This window comes from Hemibagrus wyckioides, linkage group LG11 (genome assembly GCF_019097595.1).
Source record: "Hemibagrus wyckioides isolate EC202008001 linkage group LG11, SWU_Hwy_1.0, whole genome shotgun sequence".
Classification (NCBI taxonomy): Eukaryota; Metazoa; Chordata; class Actinopteri; order Siluriformes; family Bagridae; genus Hemibagrus; species Hemibagrus wyckioides.
Window position 1 is genome coordinate 13888999 of NC_080720.1, and position 23913 is coordinate 13912911.

Here is a 23913-nt window from a genome sequence, read left to right on the forward strand (position 1 = left end):
TATTTGTGGTTATAAACTCAAATTCAAAAGCATAAGTGTGAAAGAGTGAGAAGGCATACTGTTATGGGAATGTAATTACGGACGAAGTTCTAATAACAGCAGGTCCTCAAGCGTTTTATTCCTCTGCATCAGTTTGCCAACGTTTATAGTTGCATCACAATCAGAATCACTTTACTAATGCACATTTACAAGGAATTTGTCTTGGTACAACAGGACAACAAGATAAAGACAACACTGAGCATTCAACCTATGCATGAGGGCACCACACACACACACACACACACACACACACACACACACACACAAGAGCATGGAAATAACATATATATACAGCTCTGGAAAAAATAAGAGACCACTGCCCAATCTCCAGATTTGAACCCTATTGAAAACCTCTGGAATGTCATCAAGAGGAAGATGGATGATCACAAAGCATCAAGCAAAGCTGAGCTGTTTGCTTTTTTGCAAAAAGAGTGGTATAAAGTTACCCAACAGCAATGTGAAAAACTGGTGAAGAGCATGGAGCCAAAATGCATGCAAATCGGGGTTATTCCACCAAATACTGATTTCTTAATGTTATTTATTTCTTATTTTTTTTTTCCAGAGCTGTATATATATATATATATATATATATATATATATATATATAAAAAAGAAGAACTGAGGGCATGAAGCCTTTATTAGGGGTCAGAGCTTGAACTCCAATCTGCCGATCATGAGAGCGTGAACCACTTGAGCCACCATTGCCTCTCTCTCTCTCTCTCTCTCTCTCTATATATATATATATATATATATATATATATATATATATATATATATATATATATATATATAGCTATGCTGCATATGAGGTGAAGTTAATTCCCCACCTGCAACCAGAAAAAAGCCACTGAAAACATCCCCTCCTCTAGTTGGCCTGGGTTAGTCTTCTCAACTACCTGTACACCATGGAGTAACCATGGACAATCAACTGTCCTTTTCCTCTCATACTGCTAATCTGAGAGGCCGATGATTTCAGTATCCATCCATTACTATCCACATAGGCTGTTCAGGTTCTTGTTCAGTTCTTTGTTATTTTGAGACTGGACTTCTGCAGTTCACTCCTGGCAGCTCTGCCTCTGAGTGAAATTTGACCTCTGCAACTGATCTAGAATGCAGCTGCATGACTTGTTTCCTAAGTTCTCCCACACCACCCCAATGCTACGCTCCCTCCACTGGCTTCCGGTAGCTGTCTGTATCCGATTTAAAACATGGAAGCTTGCCTACAAAGCCAAAAACAGACTGGCACACACTTACCTCAGAGCCCTTATCACTCCCCACTCTGCACCACACTCCCTTAGATCCTCTAGCACTGCTTGACTGGTCCCAGCATCTCTCAGGGTACAAGGAAGGTACGCATCAAGACTCGTCTCTGTTCTGGCACCTGGGTTGGTTAAAGGAACTTCCTCTACATGTTCAATCCTCTGAGTCACTTGGAATCTTTAAACAACATCCAAATACCTGTCACTTTCTGAAGCTCTTAAATGGCCAGATTGACAGTATTGTTATTCTGTTACAGAGTAAATCAATATCAGGATGTATTTATTGAATATATTCCTGCCAAATTCCATAAATGTGAATGTACCAGCACCTTTGCCGTTTACAGAGTGACATCAGATCAACATGGCCGCTCAGAGTGTAAACAGTGTAACATTCTCCTCTATATTGAAATTAGTTTATAGCAGTATTAGCTTTAGATACAGACTTGTACTTGATTAATTCTATACTACTGACCATAATATATGTTGTGTTGAGCAGGTAATCATCAACATTAGAGTTAATATAAGTTGTCTAACTTGTTGCCAGCACTTCTCCCTTTTGACAGCTGGTTAGCTTTGTACTTAGCAACTAGCTGTTGTGTGCTGTTGTTGCTGTGTTACAGTTTCAATCAATAAATGTTTGAAGTTGACTATAACAGAGAAGAACCAATAGGCATGCATGCCTGTAAGTGTAAAAGTGCGTTTAAACTAGCTTTTTATGAGCTTTACATGCTCAGACAGAGCAAACAAAACCCTTTTGAGAAGGTATCAATGTGTTATTTTCCACTTTGCACAATGAACATACCAAGGTGGGAAATGGTGTTATTATGACTTGCAATGTGCCATGAACTTAGCATTGGACTCTGCAACCCTCCATCTTTTTTCTTTTACCACAGGAATTTTTTACCTTCCTAAGCACACAGTCACCCTCCTGAGCCTTTCATAACTGAAATTTTGATTTTGTAAGAGTTGGCTGTTTTGTCCTAAAGATATTTCCCCACTCCTTGGTTGAGACTTCTTGTTTTCAGCAGTAGCTTCTCAACAGATTGGATAAAACCTCTCGAGAGGAACATTTCACTATACCACAAGTCTAGACATGTAAACAAAGACACGTGTCGGTCTCCTGTTCTCCATTTCTCCAGGTGAAAGTTGGATAAGTCTCAGCGTCTTTAGCACAGTGGTCTCGCTAGCTTTTCTGCCACTGAGCGGTGCTTTTGTAAACTCCTCCTACACATTCCTTTCTGTTCAAAAGAGCATGTGACGGCAGGGTGTGAACTCCATTTCATGGCTAATCAAATTTCTCTTTTGAACAATCTAATAATAGTATTTATAGAAAATGTGATACGTGCTATTTGGAAGACAAGGTATATTTGTTGTCTCAAACATGCATATCAGGTTTAATGGTAAGAAAGCTGCTCTCTAGGCTTGAAGGTGGACGCTTCTTATCTCAGCAATACAGAAAAATTAGATCATGTGCTTACAGATAAGCTTGGCTTCATTTCTGAAAACACTTCTGGTATCTGCTTTGGATAACCTGCTTATCAGGGTGTTGCATGTAGACACTATAAATTGTTGAGAATTTACACTGGAAAAAAAGACAGTCTGACCTTAGATTTAAAGATATTCTCAAAATGTTTGACACAATTTCAAATGAAATGAGCGTGAATTTAGTTTGTTGTAGTGGCATCTGTGATTATATGGTTAATGGTGTGGCTTAATGGTGTGGCACAAACAGCATCAGTGTTTCTGCTGTTGCCGTGTAGTTTTTCTGATCCAGATAGATTATCATGTTTGTTGATTATTCCAGTGATTATTTCTTAACCTTATGTAATGTTTTGTGATATTATTACAATAATGGATATTTAAAAGCAGTACTCATCCGTCACACTAGAGACTTTGTCTGAAGAACTTTTCAAAAGAGGTTTTTCCCTGTTTAATGAGAAAGGAGAAGCAGTTAGAACTATTAAGCAGCCAAAGAACCGCTGCAGAACTCTTTATTTCCCCTTAGAAGTGTGTAGACCTGTTACAGTAAGACTCCATTTAAGGAATATATCATCTTTTCACTTTCACTTTGTATATCACTTTTTAGCTAACATCCCAAACAAGGCTTTTCCATCACCTTTTTGCATGGAACAAATATCTAATCTGGACAAGGTTGTATACTAAGTACTGAAAGGCTTTGAAAGAATTACTTTTCTTTTTTTTTTGTGTAAAAAACTATACAGTGGTGGTCAAATCCCCAAAATAGTTTCACACAAATGTTCCTATATTCAAAGTAAATGGTGATATCAAACCCATTTCAGCTCTCTGAGATGACCCAAGTGCTTATTCAAAAACATCTAAAATCTGAAGACATAATCTACAATCAAAAAAATCCTGCCATATGCCAACAGAGGAAAAACCCTGGTTTCACTCACACTGAAAGCCAACAGAGTCCTAATTTTATATCAGAGTGAAATTAATGTAGTAATGGAACATCAGTGTACTGGTAAAAATGGGTTAAATGTATCCTAAAGAAAATAAAATACAAGCTGTTAGAGTCTGTAGTTGAGTTACCACAAAACTATACTAGAAACTATTAACTAAGCTCCAAGGTAGGGAGATTTCTAACAATATATAACAATACTAGGCTCAAACTCATTCATTCATTTCAACACATCACTGTATTTCTATATGCTTTCAATATTTCATATTTCAACTAGTTATTTACTCTGTTAAGTTCATCCCCACTTACTGCAAATGCCACTTTACTTTGCATTATTCTTTTTTTTATATTGTTTAGATTTTTATCTTATTTTATTCTTATTTCAATGTTAATTGACTGTTTTAACAATTTTATACTATTTTATGTAACAAGGATAGTCATATAAAGCATTTAACTGCATGTCGTACTGTGTATGATTGTGTATGTGACTAATAAAATTTGGATTTGATTTTATTTAATTGACCAAATATGAATCGTGAATGGTAGTTAAGTTAAGAACAACCCAAGACTCAAAATCATAGTCTATACCACTATAATCTGAGCTTCACTGCATCCAATCCAAGTAAAATCAAAGTAATTAAATACTATTTACAGTATATAGTAATAATGCCCTCAAAGGAGTATTTTATATTCCTAAGGAAACATCACTACCTCCATGAGGCTCTGTCTGAACTGGTCCCAATACATTTGCTCCAGGATGTTGAATGATTAGATTTGGTGACATAATACTAGTTACAAACCGTATAAAAGTGTCAATGTTTCTTTTCAGGTTTCCTTTTCTTTTCAAGATTGCTCTATAGTGTGTGCATACAAAATTTTGTGTTTTGCACCAGTAGGTTTCTCATGTACATACATTTATGCATTTATTTATTATTAATTCATTGGTAATAACTCATTAATTCCTCACTCTAATGTGATCTTTGCTTGTGGTTCTGGTTTCTCTCTCTCTCTCTCTCTCTCTCTCTCTCTCTCTCTCTTTCTCTCTCTCACTCACTCTCTCTCTCACACACACACACTGAGTTTTTCTCAGCATCCTCTCGAGGAAAAAAAGAGGCTACACACTTGGTATTTTTGAGCATCATGTTTTTGTTTTTTTTTTCCGTCCAAATCTGCATCCTTCTGGACTGTAACTAATGACTGTAGTAATACGCAGTGGTGATGTGTGTGAGCGCCTGTTTAGTGCGGTAGGGTCAGAGCTGAGCTGGTGTGGACGTGTAGCACTGGATCAGATGAGAAGTTAGTACAGAGCTTCATGTTTCCGTGCCTCACACGCACACTCCCGTGCCACCGCTCAGGCTGAGACACAGCACTGCTAGGAGGAGATGGTGAATGCTCTGAGCACAATGGACTGCTTATGCATCGTTAGTACTAAGGTTAAGGTAAGGATAATGCGTGTCTAGAAGTTTTGTTCTCAGTGTTTGTTTACTCTCTCAAATCTCTTATCGTCTTTTTTTGAACATTATACAGAGCATTTCTGGTGAACTGTTTATTCCTTTAAGCAGTTAAACAATAAAAATAACATTTTACTACTAATAATAATGTAACTAAATTAGCATTATGCAAATTTCAGTATTCTAATTGGTTGATGTTTTAGCATACATTATTTTTTCTGTTTGCTTATAATAGCTATATCTTAAAATCTGAAGAACTTTGCAAGTTAATTCAGTATTATAGGAAAGCACTTAAAATAGTATGTATTCATACAGCTTTGTAATTGGGTCGCTTATTTTTTGCTGTTTTTAGAATTCACCTCACTCGAAACCCATGACCCATGGAGTTTTATTATTAATCCATATTTAAAATGTAATCTAATGAGAAATGAGGTGAACATGTTCAATATAGAAAGCTAACACAGAAAACTAATGAAGTTTAAGATGAAGTGCGGGTCTAAGATGTGGTTCTTTAATTAAGATGATGTGTGGGTCTAAGTTTCTTTCCCAAGCCCAGGATATAAAGTTATGCAATTGTTTTAATGCCATTTTGCTCAGTCACTTTAATCAGACAGGTCAGAAGAACAGACATGTGGCACTTGAAACACTATGTCATGAAAACATTTGCTTTTGTTGCAGTAATGCAAAGTCAGCTCAAGGAACAGTTTTTTCTTTTCCAATTTTAAACACATCACACATTCATCATTCATGAAAGTGGCCAGACTGGAAAAAGAAAGTCCCTGCTCACATCTCAGTAACTCTTTAGTGATTTCTTGTAAGCGATATAAGTAAAGTACAGAGTGCAGGATGAATCATTGAATAGCCATATCCGTTTCAAGAACTTGTAGATGATTTATAATTCAACACTGCTCGAGCATACTTGTAAAGGAATCTCCAGTGTCCATTAAAAAGGTGACATTTCTATCAGAAATCATTTGGACTTGAGGACAGTCTCATGAACATGCCTATGCCTTCTTCTTACATGCGCATGAAATATGTAAAAGCTTGATTTTATATAACGTGCACTAGGCTTTGATGTGTTTGCTCCTTGGTGAGTGAGTCATACTGGTGTATGGGGGAAAGAACATCTTTGCAGTTATACAGAAATGCATGTGATGCAGTGGTCCCTAGGGCACATATATACACACTCGCACCATTTCTTTAGAGTCAGATCAATTTGGCCTATATTTCATTCACTGATTTTTCTGTCCCATGGTCTGTGACTGTTATGATTTCAACTTTTTTACTGGTAGACGGGTGTTGAATCCATCCTGACGGTGGATTTGACTCCGGATTTCATTTTCCTTATAGACAAATGAATTATTTTATTATAATCTGATCTAAGGTGAGACAGGACACTGTTGGATTTCAGTGTGAGACGTTTTTTTTACCTCCGTTTGGATAACCTTACACAGAATTTTAGTGGTTGAATATAACACCTTCAAATTGGGGCATTTTGGAGAGCAGGGTTTGATCACCATTTTTTTGAAGCTATAAACATTTGCGTTTTTTTGGAAAACGTTTTGTGTTTTTGAACCTTTTTTAGGAATATATTACCCCTAGAAGGCTGGAAGAAAAACTTTTAAAGAACTACAAATATTTAAAGCCCTGAGTGTCTACTTTCATATGAGCCATTAACCACCACTGTGGAGTGTGACATGACAAAGACAAAGATATTCAGTGCTGAACATGGACACAACCAAAACAGGCAGAAATTCCATTTTTTGGCTTCTGGTAAAAAGAGTTAACGTTACACCAACTAGTGATGTAATTAACACCGTGTTGCTGGACTGTAATTTGCTTGCTTAATTCCAGTTGTGAAAATGACAGCTGAGATTTTTCCAAAGATTGCATTTTTTGTTTTTGGTATTTTTTCCTTATCCTTTCATAAAGTGCATTGTACAGTGTGATTTAACACCCCCCCTGCATTACTTTTGTCTTTACTGAGTGCTTTGGCCTTTTCACAGGAGTCTCTAAAAGGTATAAAATGTAGACGCCACTCTAAAATGTGTTTTTTTTCCCCCAAAGCATGTAACCAGCAGCAACTGTGAGATATGACTGACAAACATTTATTATCTTTAATTATTACCGACCCCCCTGTGTTAATGCTGGGTGTCGGAATAGTGAAAAAGACTAAAATATCATGTACACTTTTCATTTAAATGAGGATTGTTTATCATTTCTAGTTTCAGAACAGTAGCACCCAAAATCTGTTTTCATAGTTTTCATTCATATGAAGTTATGAAGTTTATTCAAAAGATTTTCAGGTGAAGTTGCTGTGACCTCTAGTTTTGGAATCCTTGCTTTAAAATCTTAGGCAGAAACCTATAATGTTCTACAAAAAAAAAAGCTTCTGAAAATCTATAAACCCTAGAAATCTGTAGTTCTTTTTTTTTTTTTAATTTTTTTTACTCAAATAGCGTACAAGCCTCCAACAGAAGTCGTACCTTTCTAACTGGATCATGCAGGGAGAGTAAATGTTTCACACTGATTTAAACTGTAAGAGGCTTAACATTTATCCCTTAATTGTCTTTAGAAGCAAAGATCTATTTTTGACAGGAAGATAATAGATTTCTTTTCTCTCTGTCTAAGTCACTTGCTTTTGTTTGCTGTAAAATTCAGTGGAACGTCTGTGAGCGTAAAAGTTGTCAGTCAGAGTTAGTGTTGTGTTGAGGATCGCGACAGTCCCAGTGTTGTGTGGCGTGAAGCAGAGGGCTGAATGGAGAAGAAACACAACGTAAAGTATCACTTTTTTAATGTTTTAATATGCTGCTATATGTTAGTGCATTTGCGATAATATATTCAGTATGTTGGTTTAATTAAGGAAAGCTTAATTAAAAGTAAAAGTTTAATATTCTGTCACTTTTGGGGGATTTTGCATGAAAGCAAATCACATGTTAAGGATTTAAAAATGTGATCAGATTTTATCGATGACATTGAACTTACAGGGTAAGGATCAGAATCTGATTTAGGTGGGTGACGCTGTAGGGAAGCAGGACTGCTGCAGTGTGTGTCTTTTCTGCTAAATCTGTAGATGTTGCAGCTCTGGTCAGTGTGTCATGGTCTCTGTCAGCACACATTGAGCTGAATATGGAGTACCCTTGTCCCTCAGCTCACATTAAAGCTTGATATTTATCATTGCTTTTAGTTATTATCATAAAAGTAAAGAAGCAAACTTGAGACACTTGGCATAAGTGGAGTAAGTGGCACTGTTGTAGGTGCTTTCGGTGGATCAGCATGGGCACACTGACTGGTCTGTAGCTACATAGCCCCGTATGCTGCAAGCTGTGATGCGTGTGTGTTCTGACACTGTTCTGTCATAGATAACATTAACAATTTCAGCAATCTGTGCTACAGTAGTTCTTCTGGGGGATCGAACCAAACAGATTTCTCTCCCCACATGCATTAGTGAGTCTTAACCATGACTGTGTTGCTGGTTCACAGGTTTTACTTGCTTGGACCACTTTTGGTCAGTGCTAACCACTGCGTATCAGGAAAACGCTATTTGCTAACGCAATTTGGCCCTTGGAACGGTTGATCAGATCCTTACGCTTGCCTATTTTTCCTGCTTTCAACAAATCGACTTCAAGAACTGACTGTTTCACTTGCTGAGATAACGTTTAATATTTATAGATAGATAGGTAGACAGATAGACTTTATTGATCCCATGAGAGAAGTTCTTGTGTTACAGCAGCTTAGTCAGTAACAAGATACAATACAGACACACAGAAATTATGAAATCTAAAATTATATACATACGTTTAAATATATATCTATATATTTATATATATTCTTTACCCGTTATATTGATATATATATATAATATGGATTTAACCATATTTCCATCAGTATTTACATCACATGTAAAGTACACATGTGCAAACTTGCAGTGGATAATAAATATGAAGGAGCAAGAGAGTCTAGACGGTGATGATGTTAATGGTTGTAGTGGTGCACCGTGTTATCACCTGTCACACACACTGGTGAGCTGTTGTACATTGTTACTGAGAATGGTTTCCTGTAGCGTTCTCTGTGACAACAAATCTGAATGAGTCTTTTGAAGAATGAGCTCCACTGACTCTGTAGTGTGTTGTAGAACGGGTGAGACGGATCGTTCATGATGGAGAGCAGTTTGTTCAGTGACCTCCTGTTCCTCACTGACTCAAACGTCTCCAGTTTGTGTCCAATCATGGATCCAGTCTTGCGAATTAGCTTGTTAATCCTGCTGGTATCCCTTGCACTGATGCTACCCTACGAAGAATGGTTCAGTTGATGTTCTGTGCATGTATTTGTTTCTGAGGTTATTTTCATACAATAATATGTGAAATTCTGTTTTCTATTTGCTCAATTGTTTGTCACTCATTGTCCTTATTTGGCGGTGATCCACTTTGCACATGCATACGTTAAAGAGCACCTGAGTGTAATGCGAATTGACAGACACCAGTGATGTTAGTAAGAGTGTGTGTGTTTGTGTGTGTGTGTGTGTGTTCATAGAAGGCAGGGAGAGTGGCAGTGTTCTAATCTTATACTCCTTCTTCTCAATGAGTCACAGGCTTCTTGCTCTCCTCTGCTCCTGTGTATGCATATTACACAAGATTACTCACACTGTCTACACACAACTCTCTTACTGATTTACATACACACAAACACACATGCACACGGTGGGCTTTTTTTACACACTCAGGGACATGCTGCAAGAGCCAGGCAGGGATTGGACAGCGGGTGAGAGATGTAAGGAGAACATTCTGGTTTAATGAGAGCCCCAGCTGGCCAGTCTTGAGCTTCATGCTGTTGTTTTCTGATCATGCTCTGATTTTTTTGTTTTTTAAGATGAAAAGCTCATTGGGGCAGTCTTTATTACTCATAAAATAAATGATTGAGAAGCAGAAGCTTTTCAGAAGCATGTGACAAACTAAAGTGCAAAATGGATCCAAGGGTTTCTATTTATGTTTGATTATTGTCTTGAGCTTTATTAAAATAATAGGATAATATATTTTATTCAAATATTATTGCATATTTGCCAGTATCTGCCTTGTTGGGAAGGATTTATTCCCCTGCAGTTTGCATATGGAGATATCTAAATGCATTCTTCTTTCAGAACGTCAAAGATTATAAGAGAATGTTTCATTAAAAATTGGTGCGATAATTATTATTTTAGTAGAAGTGTGCAAATACTGCTCAATAATTCTCTGTACTTTAGCAGATGTCTGACACACTGGAAGCCGTATTGCCTTAGTTATACCATTGCATATGCACTTAGCATTCCATTACTAATGCCAGATTATTCTTTTTTTTATTTTGGAGAAACAGTCAGGCTTTTTCAAGTGCATTTCTAGGTCACGGCCTCAATCAGATGACCCGGCGGTCATGACTGAAGGCCACCTGCTGCAGCCAAAAGTTTGTTGCTTATGAGTCTTGTAGTGTAGTCTTGTCTTGTACAAGTAACCAGATGACTGATGCATAGGTAGAGGAAATACCCAATGAGTTTCTGTCATGTTTTAGCTGATTTCATTGCATGCACTGCCAAAAAATGACATTTTAGCAAGTGATAATGTCATGAATCTAGTCAAATGTATCTATTCTTTATTATTATAAGATTACAATAAACAAAATGTAATTCAATATTTTAATCTGTCTTTGAATTAATTGTATCATATATTAATGCAAACATATTTCTAGGCATAGTACTTAGTCTGTTGGCAGATATTTTTGCTTCTTTCTAGAAATTAATCCTTAAAATTAGCAAACAAAACTGCTAATAAAACAGTCTTAAAAAAATGTAAAGTATGCCTATAGGCTTAATAATATTGTATTTGGTTTATTGTAATCTCATAATAAGAAATAGTGTGTTGCATATCTAATCGTCTAGAGTGTACATTCTTGTGACAAAAGACCCAAGATGGATCTTTTAAAAACATATAAATTGTATAGTGTACATCTATGTTATTGTGTATGTATCTGAATTAGGGATGAATGAGTTGATATCAATGCTGGATCAGATAGGACATATTTTCCGATCCACTGACATGCTTTATGGTGTAATCTCATGTGATGCTGGCTGAGCCAACACAAGTCTCACACTGAACATATGATTAACAGCCTGTTGCCATCACTCCTCTGATATTTCGCATAACTGGGCAGCTGAAGCTTGGAGAGATTTGGCTCAGTTACTAAGAGGTTGGACAAAGAGGATCAGTATTATGTATGACCTGATGCTCAGAGTCATGACATTTGTTTTGGAACAAAATGGACAAAGTGCAATCAGTGCTTAGTGTAAATGTCATTCAATCTTATACTGTCCTGTGAAGCTACATGAGCAGCATTAAAAAAAAAAGCTGGCTCTATGTGTCTTGAGGAGAAGCACATGTTGACCTGCAGTCTCCCTGGTTGGTGGCTGTAATGTAATAGGGAGATCTGGGTGGCGGATGGGAATTGCCTAAGAATAATTAGGGAGAAAATGTGTGTAAGGGAGAAAAAATGTGTGTGATTATTCATGGTAAAATTGTTGCTGAGAAGATGTTTATTTAACTTTATTCATGACAGTTAGCTGTAAAGATGTTCCTGAGAGCTTTCTGACATGGGAAAGTATTCAGGACAGAGGGCACTGTTTTCTGGTCTCTGTGCAACATAATTTTCTTTCTTCATCTTTTTTGTCTTGTTAACCTCAAGAGAATGACACTGACTCACAGTTGTGAGGCGAGCATTGACATGTCACTGTAATACCTGCGAGGGTTTGAGTAGGTCGTAGATTTGGAGATTTGTTTCCTTTTAACACAAACGTCACCATTTTCAGAGCCATGCCTATCTTAAAAAAAACCTTTTTTATTTGCAAATCGATCATACTGGATCTTATGTAGCTCAGAGTGCACAAGATCCTCTTTAATCCACAGGCTGAGACTCTTCACCAGTTGATCTAATGAGACACCTGTGGTCTCTCCCGAGGCTGATGCCCATCCGACTATCTGTGACCCCACTGGCACAAGTGGAATTAATTACCTGTCCAAGTGTGAGTGTGCTGAGCCAGAACGTCAGCATGTTGTATGCTCCAGGCCATTGTTCCCGTTCTATTTTAAGTCTTATTGCTGTCTCTGGCATGCTGGAAAAGAGCTTGCACAAAGTTACCTAAAACCCAACTGCTGCGTTAAAGAAAGCGTGCCATATCGGGCTGCCAATCGGCAAAGTCGTGCCTGTTGTCTTATTCGTTTCTCAGCAGGTAGCAACGCTCCACATAAGCAACTGTCATCTCCTCTTACAGTCTGCGCTAGAGTGTAGATCGGGAGCAATCTCTTTATTAGTAGGGGAGCAAAGGAAAGCTGCTTACCGTGTGTCACTGTTCTGTGTTTAATCAGGTCAGGACCAAAACATTCACACCCTTTAAAGGACACACTACCATCCAGATGCTTCCTCTGTATCAGGGGATCATTCCAATACTCATCCTGCTCATCAGCCTAATTCAAGATGGACAGTTGTAACTGTAAAGATACTTAGTAAGATTCTACAACTAAGGTGGAAAAGACATTTACACATGGTAAACGTCGGCATAGAGATTAACTGGAAAGATCAATTGATTTATTTTCTTAAAAACTCCAAAATATGAGGTAGTTAGTTAGTTAGTTAGTTAAATGTGTGGATAAAGGCTACTAAAAATGAGTGAGTTGTTGAATCTTCAGGGAAGAGATTATTAATAATGTCTTGAATATACCAGATTATTCTAGCTCCTCAACAAAACAACACCATGTTTTTATGAGTTGTGAGTTTCTCTTGCAGTGTACAAACCTTATTTCAGTCTGCCCATATATTTATTTTTACTCAGTCTGCTGTTAGAATAGTTGCATGACAGTTTGCAGTGTGCTGCTCTGTATTAGGGTGACACTCTGGAACACAGGGTCACAGGGTCCCCCAGTTCGTCCTCAGCTCGGGTTGCTGTCTCTGTGGAATCGTACGCTTGGCTTTCCTCCTGGCTCTCTGGTTTCCTTAAACCTCCCAACAAGATACTAGCAGGTGGATTGGATATGGTAAATTACTCCCTAGGTGCGAATGAGTGTGTGAATGTGTGTGATGAACTGGCATACCATCCAGGGGGTATTTCTTGCCTTCCTGGCAAAGGTTTTGAGCCCTGACTGGAATAAAGCGATTACTTAAGACAGGGGTGTATAGCATCTGTTTTTGGGCACAGTAGTGTGTTATTACAATGGTTGCAAATGTAATTGCTGTGAAGACCAGGCCTCTACGCCTTTGCGTCGCCTGATGCTGGTGGGTGGGAGAGGGGAAGCGGGGCAAGCTGGCAGGTGTCTGTGCAAGGCTAAAAACAAACCCTAGCCGGCCGGCTCTCCCGTCCATTCTTCTATCAAACGTTTGCTCACTGCTTACTTTTAGTCCTGGGCTCTGTGTTGTTTTATGTAGCTCTATGTTGTTTTATATAGTACTGGTCCTAGTCAGCTATATATGGTTGAAATGACAATAAAAGCTTCTTGACAATAACAGCTAGTTAGCTGGATGAAATTAGCATAACGAATTCATAATAAGTAAATGTATTGAAGTTATGTCTTCCAGTATCATTATATAGCATTTGTAAGACTGACTGAAGCCTCTGCAATATTTTTGGCAATTTTTCAAAATGTTTCGGGGAAGTTTGGACTTTCGAAATAATGGGAAATAAACTATGTAAGCTGTTTTTGCAGCGAGAGCATGCATAGATGTAAGTGAATATCTGTAAAGAAAGTTTGCAGCGAACTAAACAAAGACTATGTAAAATTCTAGCTAGACTCATCATTCAACACAGACATTTGGTCTGTCGCTGCACTGATTTTAACTTGAAGTCTGCTTGCTTTGTCATGGTTTCGCATAATTGCCAGTGGCTAAATGTTCGCTCAGGGCGGATACAAGGCCGACTGTTTTCCCAGTTTGTTCTGGAGTCAAATACTGACTGCTATTCTCTCATGCACTGGGCCAAGATATATATATATATATATATAGCATATATATATATATATATATATATATATATATATATATATATATATATATATATATATATATATATATGCTATTTAGATATGTGCCAACTATTTTATGATCTATGGAAATGCTTGCAATCCAAATGAAGTGGGCCCAGTTGTCGTTGTGTGTCTCAGGCACGGAAGTGGATGTCATCAGTACTAGGCTTTAATCTAATAAAATACTAACAGCTGGGGCTGAAATACTGCCTTATCACACCATAGGTCACACTTTTCCCACTTCAACGACATAAACACTGGCTCAATGTCTCTTATGGCACATTTATGTTATTAGGCGGTGTGTGCTAATCAGTGTGGACAGTGAAGGAATAAAAAACATGTTCCATACAGAATGCTGAAGCAACCTACAATTTAGTCAAAGCCTTGTCTAAGTCTGGGTCTGCAATTTGCCAAATGTTGGCATATTTTTAACAAGCCTGGAAAGTTGGACTAGTTTCTGCACAAATTCTTATAGCATTTAAAATAACATGTTGTCCACCCAGACTCTATTTTTGCAGTAATAAACAAAGGTACTGCTGTCTACTGTTTTATTTAGTGTGCCGTGGATTTGGCCAGTCTGCTACTGGTAGACACTTTTTGTCCAAGTAAAATAATATGCAGTCCAAGCACAATCCAGTGTGTAAGGTATTTCTTTTACAATGAATGATGTGTTTAGAAATGTTAAACTTGACCTCTGTGCTAAATTAATTGCAGTCTAAACATTTTGTATAACAGAATTCCTATGAGGTTCAGTGACAGTGCTGTGAATGTACTTAAGTCCCTGGGACCTGAGTTGCTCCTCATGTTTATTTTGTGAGCAATAACTACATATAATAATAAATCTAAACAGACTTTTATTTAATATTTGAGCACATTACGTTTAATTGCAGAAGACCCAACACGAGAAATTGGTGTTGCAGTTAATCAGTTTATCACTTTAAATATTTCTTTACACTAAAAGTAAATCATTCTTGGAGAAACATGTTTAAAACTGTAAGGAGCTTGGGTGAGTTTGATTAGTGCTTTACCAGACTATAACAATTTACAATCCATTGTATGTGAACACTTTCAATTACAGAAACAATTTTGCTTTCAATTTCTGTGTGTTTGGTGGAGAACATGATTCTACCTGCTTCCAGTGTGCTGTTGAGAATCACAAGACTGAAAGCTTGCATTTAGATTGTGGATGAAAGCAGGAGAAATATTCTGTACAATAGAAATAGAAGGTGGACATTCTGTGGATTCTGTGTGATTTAAGAGATTTTGGTTGTGGTAAAAGTGCTATGCAAATAAAATGTACTATTATCAATTAAAATTGTTATCCATGCCACGGCTTTATGTCAGGAGCGTGTACAGTGACTGAATCTAGTTATGCAGGGTGCACTCTGACACACTTTTCTGGCCACAATCTACAGAATGTTGAAGGCAAGAATGCTCCAGTTTCTGACAGAAAGCAAACTTTTGAACAGTGAACCACAAAGAGCTTTTTGGAGCAAGATACTGGACTGAAAAAGAATTTGTGGTTAAATGTTATTCAAGAGTTTTGCTTTTGTTTGCTGTTAGAAGTGAGTTAATGAGACAGTCTTGCATGTTGGCTGTCTGTGGTCGACCGTCTGCCGTCAGTCAAATGGCTTCTTTATATTTGAGTCTCAGGCTGACCTGAAGGTCGAGGCTATCTCTAAATGTTACTAATCTCCACCACACCTGACTTTACATCACTGTCCATCCTGCCTTAGGAATACAATCGCCAAATTTCTTTTTTCATTTGAGAGCATTTTTTAAAGCAGGTTCCAAATGGCTGTTTAAATAAGATTTAATGCTGCCATCTACTGTACTGAGAGGAAAACTGGAACAAAGTGCCAGAGAGCCGGGAGAGCGCAGATGTCTTTCCAAATACATCATTAAGATCTTCATGTCTTCACACAGAAGATGATCTAGATGACCGAAGTGCCCTCTTATCATACAATAAATCACAGCAGGTAACCCCACTCATTACCCAAAAGCTGAATCTCAGTGACATTGCCCTTCACAAATTCACTGCTGACTAAAGCATTACAGATGAGTCTAAAGCTATAAAACAGGGCTGTTTGTGCATGTTCATTCCAATCACGCAAAAGCCACACCCGATTCCACCTGTTTATTTAGTTGATCTTGGACTTTGGTGAAGCTTCTGCTTGGCTGGAAGGAAAAGCTGCACTCACCCCAGGTCTTTATGGAAAAGACTGGACATCCCTAAATTAAAATACACTCCTCCTGACAGCAGTTGCTGATATTCATCAGGTAACACTGACTGGACCATCTCCTTATCTGCTCAACACACAGTTTCTGTCCATGTTCTTAATATTCTAAATATTTGGGGTTTAAGACGAATAAAACGAATAAAAAGCTGCTCTTACACTATAATGAATCGTGTTCCAAATTTAAATCCAGTGTCTGATTAATTCCCCTGTTATTTCACTTGGGTTATTTTTTTGATAACACTGATGTCATGCTTTTAGTCGTATTCCATAATAATCGTCACGGAAAGCATCTTTCAGTTTTGTCCTATTTCAATTTTTGTTTTTAATTTTCGCTCCTTTTCAAATTTTCTTTAATTTGGAAATATCTTATCTTGAGGTATGGATTTGCATAATGTGCTCAGATATACAAACCATGTTATTAAGATGTACATACATAAACCAGACACACATCTGTTATGTCTTCTAGGATGCCTGTTCGAAATATTCTAACAAATTTGTTGTCAGTTTTATAGGCCAGTAAGAAAAAAATCCTTGTCCAGTAACCTTGCTTTTATTTCTATTTTTTTTTTTTTTCAGATTGACAGAATACTGGCAACGTGTATGATATATAATGCTAATTAATATTCTTAACTGCACTTGTACCTGGTGCCTCATGGTACTGGTGATGTAGCGTAACTTAGAAATGCTTAGAAATGCATTTACATTTTTACCACTAGGCGGCGCACATGCAATAGATAACCAAACGAGGCATACAGGGCAGTCTGTTCAGTCTGTTGCAAGCGTGCACACACACACACACACACAACTGACCACATTACTGTTGGAAATTAACAATCACAATTATTGTGAACCATCAATGACCTTAAAGTAACTTTTTTGAGATAAATATGATTTTTGTGAAATAGCATAGTTTCTAGTAAGAAAGCATTACAAGCTAATCTGTAAATGATGAATTTGATTCATATTACAGTTTGGACTTCTGGTAAGGGAGCCCAAATCTGACTGAACAGACCACTGATTTACAGACCATAATGTAATAATTTATTAGTTTATTCATTTAAAATTCAAAGACAGCATAGAAACAAAGCAACTAAATAAAAACAACTACTAGAAACCATCAAATATTTCTAGAATAAGACTAAGCAAGGGTTTTTTCCCCTGCTGGATTGTTTTGTTTGGTTAGTTGTAGGAGCAGAATTTAGGAAATCATTTTAAAAAATTGTACAGGAAAAACATTTTTTTCTGACAAGAATTTTCCATTTTTTGTTGAAACAATTTACAAATTGATAAAGATGAATGCTCCATTGAAGCCATAATGCACAAGATTTTTTTTTTTTTTAAAGATAATTGATTAAATGCCATATAATATAATGTTCCTGAGCTGCTATAAGACGTCCTGACAAGCCTGTGACAGTAATCCAATGCCAGCGATGTGTCTCATACAAATTTCTCAAAATGTCAAACATCACACCCCAAATTTAGGTCTGCAAGAAGTCTAGAGTGTGACGGACACTGGTACATGTGGAATATAAAATATCAGATCAGTCAATCAGTGTCCACTGAGATTCACAGTCTTTTAGTAAAACAGCAGCTTGTGTGAGAGATAAGTATTACTGAGTTTCTCATTTTGACCACTGAGGGGAGTTCCTCTCCTTTCACATCAAAAGCAGCTCCAGGATGTTCTCTGTGCATTGTGGGTAAAGTGAGTGTCCCATGTTTAGCTCTAATCACAGAGCTGTCACAGTGGCCTGTCCCAAAGTGCAACAGTGTGTCTGGGTCAAGATGTAGCATCCTTGATTGCTGAGAGAGAATCGAGTCAGAAAGACAAGTCCAAGGAATTTATCCATGTGAGAGTGGCATAGAGACCACACACACACACACACACACACTTTTTCATATGTAATTTTATGTTTAGTGAGTATGTATATTCTAGCAGGTTCTGCAGTGTGTGTTGTATAATTAACATACTAGGTTTTTGTATATCATTCCAAGCCTAATATAGGAGCTTTTTTGTTCCATTTAAGTTTCCTATTGTCTTTAAAATTGTGTTAAAATGAATGTAGGTTGATCTTTAATGGTGACACTTCACAGGTACACTGTTTCAGTGCATTACAAGGAACATCATCATCATCATCATCATACCTTTTCTCAATATCGTACCGTCCTGGAGAGGACTTTCCAAACTGTGTACAGCTCATAGCCACAGGACTACAACACGACATATTGGAACTCACTGAACTGCTACAAATGCTGTTGACACAATAAGCACCGTGGGTAATCAGCTAAAATAGGCATACACCACTACAGTCTAGCTTCACAGTGACCTCATATTGATCAGAGATTGATTAGAGTGGGATTTTTTAACATCCCACTTCTGCCTGGAATACTATCTCGGCTCGATCCTGCAGTTGTATTTTTAACCTACCAGCTTGTGATAAACACACACTGTAAACAAATTAGTCATAAAAACAAAACTGACGCTGATATACAGGATATTACTGTTACTAATGATGATAGAAGGAACTCCATAAATGCTTAGAGCAAGCCCTGTGAGAATCAAGTACACTCTCACCTTAACGAACATGGCCTATTTATTGTTCTGCTAAATTCATACTCAACCGCTTGCTCTGTTTACATAAAAGTAAAAAAAGGAGAAAGAGAGAAACAAACACCTCCTCCAGAGCCTTTTTTACTGGGTCTCATGGGATCTTGGGTCTGGATGCACATGTCTAGAAGAAGGTGTCCTGGAAACTGTTCATAAAACAAGGCAAATAATTTTGTACATGATGTTGATACCTCAACACAGGTAGCTTTACTGGCTTGAACGATTCTTGCAGGAAGCACAATAATAGTTATTAAATAATCCAGCCATCCTGGGCCTCCTGGTGGTCCAGCGGCAGGCTCCCATGCTCTCATTGCTGCTGCCCGGGTTCGCCAACCCAGCCACTGAAGAGTTAACTCTCAGTGCCGGTCCCAAGCCCAGAAAAAAAATGGGAGGGTTGCGACAGGAAGGGCATCCGGCGTAAAACCTGTGCCAAATCACGTGGGTTGAAAAGGATCTGCTAAAAACAGTGGACCCTGTGTGGGACAAATGCTAGGATAAGAAAAAAAAATCCACCAATCCCTCCATCCATTTTAGGTGTTGTTTATCCTACACAGAGTCTTGGGGAGTCTGGAGTCTATCCCATGGGACTCGGGGCACAAGACAGGGGGTTCCCGTTCATCACAGGGCACAATGAAACTCACACTCATTCACACACTACAGACAATATTAGAGTTGCCAATAAACCTACAATGCATGTCCAACCTTGAGGTGCCCTCTGTTAATAAATAATTTTTTAATGAGATTTTAGTGTGAAAATGCTGCTATAGAGCAATTGCACATTTTCCACCTGCATGTCTCTGAGTGTGATCAGACCTACCTGTGACTGAAAGGCCCTAAGCAGTAGGATGAGCTGTCAATCTTAATGAGAGCCTGAAAGGGCTCTGAATCCCTCGAGACACACAGTCAAGTGCTAATCTGGTGGAAGCCAAACATTCACTCAACCACGGGCCAGTGACACTGCATGCGATGTATTTTTAGTAGACCATATTAGCAGATTATATGTGTTTCTAAGTAGACGGAGCAGCTTTAATCTGTGCAGCAGAGGACTTTTGCATATTATTTAGGCTAAAGTCCCAGAAACTATGTTTTACCGGTTCTAAAAAGGCAGAGCACACAGCAGAGCAGTTGGGACGTTCTGCCCTTGCAAATTGTTTTCAGATTGCTTTCTAATGCTAAATCCTCCCCATAGAGCTTCATGCTGTTGTGAAGCCTTTTTTTGCTCTCCACTAGCAGATGGTCTACCCTTGAGGTTAATAACCAGACCAGTGGATTGTTACAAATGGTTTCCAGTGTTACATTACAGAATTTTTCAGATCTTGTTTTTTCCTGAAGCTTCTGTGCCACTTTAGTGTGTTTTACATTGGTCTCTGTGTGTCTGGTACCTATTTTATTTAATGTAAGCCACTGAAACATACTGCTCAATATCATCCTCTCTCTCTAAAACTACACACACATATACACGTACACATACCCCGTCTACTGTAAGAACAACACCAATACGCCCGCACATGCATGCAGTTATTTAATTAGAAAAAAAAAATCACCTTCAGTCTTTCAGTGAGTCTATAAACACGATAGCCTCAGATTCTTGTTCTTGGCCGAAAGGAATGAAACCTGCTGTGGTCTTCTGCTGTTGTAGCTCATCCACCTCAAGGTTTGATGTCTTGTGCATTCTCAGATGCTTTTCTGCTTACTTAACATTCATGGTTACAACATCCATGCCAAAATCATAGAGATCGCACTTTTTCTTAATTCTGATCTTTGAAGTGAGCATTGCTAATTTGTGCTCTTGACCTGTGTGTATGTATATATTTCATACCAGAAAGCTGTATGTAGAGTTAGTGAGCAAAGCAGGCGCGTCAGTGGCAATGAAATACTCCCCGAGCCGACACAAGAAAGTGAATTATATTGCATCATTACAATTAATTATAAAAGCTGAAGCACAGTAAATATTCAGATATTCAGTATTGTGATTAGGAATCCTGAGAATAGACTTGATTAGAATAGACGTACAACAATACTACCAGGTTACTGACGTCACTGTATTCATGATGCGGCTGCACATGAAGGACATGATGTTGCGCATTTTACGAGGACAGAATTTAGCTGAATCTTGCAGTTAGGAAGTGAGAGCAGTTGGTATGTGAGCTTCCAGCAAAAATAGGTGCTTAATGTATTTAGAAACCATTTTGTAACATGTCATTTATATCAAAATATCTGTTCAAGATGAATAGAGTTAGCTAAAAACTGGCACACAGTGACTCCCAGCATTTACTGGTTCATGATATAAACTGAATTTCTGGGGTTTTATTCGGCAGGTAAAGTGAGGAAAACCTGTCAAGAAATTCATATCACTGTAAATCTTTGTTTGACTGTATTCATTTAGGCGACCGAGCATATTATTTTGCTCGTAGTATGAAGGTGTTTACACAATTAAAATATGCCGATATTCTTAAAAGTGTGTACATTATTTCAATGGAAAATCATTGGAATGAAATTGAACATTCGATGTTCTTCAGCAGAGCAGGTTTGACATTTTAGACTGCAGCATCGTTTATCATGAGGAAGTTGCTCAGTCTCAAGGCTGTAGTAAATCAGCAAAATCACGTGGCTGCAAAGCTGTAAGAATTCACATGGGTCAATTCATATGAAATATTAAAACATGTAGTTAGCATTCAGAGCCCCACTCAGAAAACTCTCAAGTTTATAAATTCTTTATAGGTTTTTTTGTTGCAGTTCTCAATATTGGAGATGTTTGGATTATATTGTAGTTATTGCGTATTTTATTTATAAGAATGCTTGTATGTGTGTGCTATCCTGTGTGTGGTACGGCGGGCACCTTCCAGCTCCAGGGTCCTTTGTTTCATCCTGGGCTTGGATTAATGTGGAGTTTCATATATTCTTCCCGTGTCTTCATGGGTTTTCTCTCACCACTCAAAATGATATATGGCAGATTGCTATCTGTAAAGCTGCCCTAGTTGTGAATAAGTGTGTGTCTGCACTGAATGATTGAAATAAATTTATATGACTCTGAATGGAATATTTCTCTAACCATGGCATATACTGTGTAGTGACAGTACTTGTTTTAACACGGTAAAGTTTCTATGTTGGCATAATTTGTGCAGGGATAAATTGAACATTGTCTGTCAAAACTTTTGCTGTCTGTTTTGTATCATTTTACTATATGGAATTTCTGGATTGTTTTTTTTTTATTACCTGACAGCTCGAAATATAATACATGGGTGCCACATGAGGAATTTTCTTACGGGTTTTCTTTATTAATAGCTTCTTTAAAAAAGTTTGAAAAATAATGTCTCATGCTATCAGAAAAGACCCAATCATAAAATTGCAGAAGCAACTCAAGAACAAATTAAAGGGGAAAAAAACCCCAGTGAATGGAAATATCAGTCCCACAAGAGAGGATTTCGGTTCATGTGCGCTTCCTTTTTGTCTCACATGTCGCTGAATCTCTGAATTTCTAATACCATCATGAGCATTCAGCACTTTATGATCTAGATAAAATCACAGCATGCTCCTTCAGCTGCTCCTCAGAGTGATTAGCATCAGCCTACACATACACACACACACACATACGAAAACACACAGGAGAATTCATTGTTTCTTTATAAAAAGTGCTGAGCACAAGGCTGCACAAAACAGTGCTGCAACAGTGAACAGCAGCAAGGTTTAAGGCTCACGTTTCATGAAGTACAGCATTTTCTATTTAAACTTTTACAAAATTAGTATACCAGATATACAGGCCATGTTTCAGCATCTCTATGTAACTTTCAGCTGTGGTACAGTATTTTCAGCTATGTCCTGTGCTTAAAAACACCTACATCACTTTATCCGTTGCTTTATTGCTTTATATATTGTCATGTGTTTTATGTGTTTTAAACAGATTATTTCTCAAGTCTGTTGGCGACTGATGGAAATTATTTCTTATTACTCAGTCATTAGAATCTTTACTGACTTGTAAAACTCTAAACAGAAGTAAAGTTCTGTATATATGTCAAGTCAGACGTTGTACAGTATATACAATAGCAGCTCATTGATACTGCCTGGAGATCAAGACCAGGATATCAAGATATAAGTATAAGTAGCCAATGCTAAGATTTAGAGCAAAAAAAAGCATGACTTGTGTACCTAAAGGCTTGTGGGTACTGCTAAGAAGCAGCACTATTTGTTTACATGATACTTAAAATACTCCTCTGATTATTATTTCTCGTCTGAGGCCCACTTTTAATGTCCGCATTTCACATTCACCGTCTTCCATTCATTCTTAACACAGATAGAATTTTATAATACCATGATTTGTTTGTGTGTTTATACAGAAATGACACTTATGCTGCATGTGACTAAAACTGGTAACTCATTTCAATCTCTAAAAAAGGAAATGTCCCTCAACTTGGAATTCTTACTCAGAAACTCAGGATGGTCTCCTCAACCTTAAGTTTAGTAAGTGACATCAAGATCAAATCAACATGGCAACTCACAGCATCAACAGTAAAGAAAGCAGGCCATCCATCCATCCATCCATCCATTCATTTTCTCCCACTTATTTGGGTCCGGTGGCAGCAATCTAAGCAGAGATGACCTCTTCCTTCTCCTTAGTGACCTTCTCCAGCTTCTCCACAGGGATACCCATCTCAGCTGGCTGAGTGGTGACTCTACTTTGAGCTTCCCCCAAAAGTCAAAGCTTCTTACTCTATCTTCGAGGCTGAGCCCATATATCCATGACCTCATTCTTACAGCAAATAACAAAGATGCGATCCTGAGGTCATCTTACCAGACTCTGTCCGCCCCTGGACTGCCTATGCAAATCGTGAACAGAATCAGGTAAAAAAAAAAAGGGCAGCTCT

General features: G+C 37.8%; 1 protein-coding gene across 12 annotated transcripts in view; it reads left to right on the forward strand.

The window, feature by feature from the left end:
* dlg1a (discs large MAGUK scaffold protein 1a) overlaps positions 1-23913 on the forward strand; it is a 125943-nt gene that overhangs the window by 6788 nt on the left and 95242 nt on the right. Inside the window, exon 1 of one of the 12 annotated variants that reach the window (XM_058401960.1) lies at positions 5088-5159. The exons of the other annotated variants lie outside the window; for them this stretch is intronic. Within the exon in view, the coding sequence (XP_058257943.1) occupies positions 5103-5159 (57 nt within the window). The 5' untranslated portion in view covers positions 5088-5102. Of the gene's footprint in view, positions 1-5087; positions 5160-23913 lie in introns of those variants that run through there. 12 annotated transcript variants of the gene reach the window in all.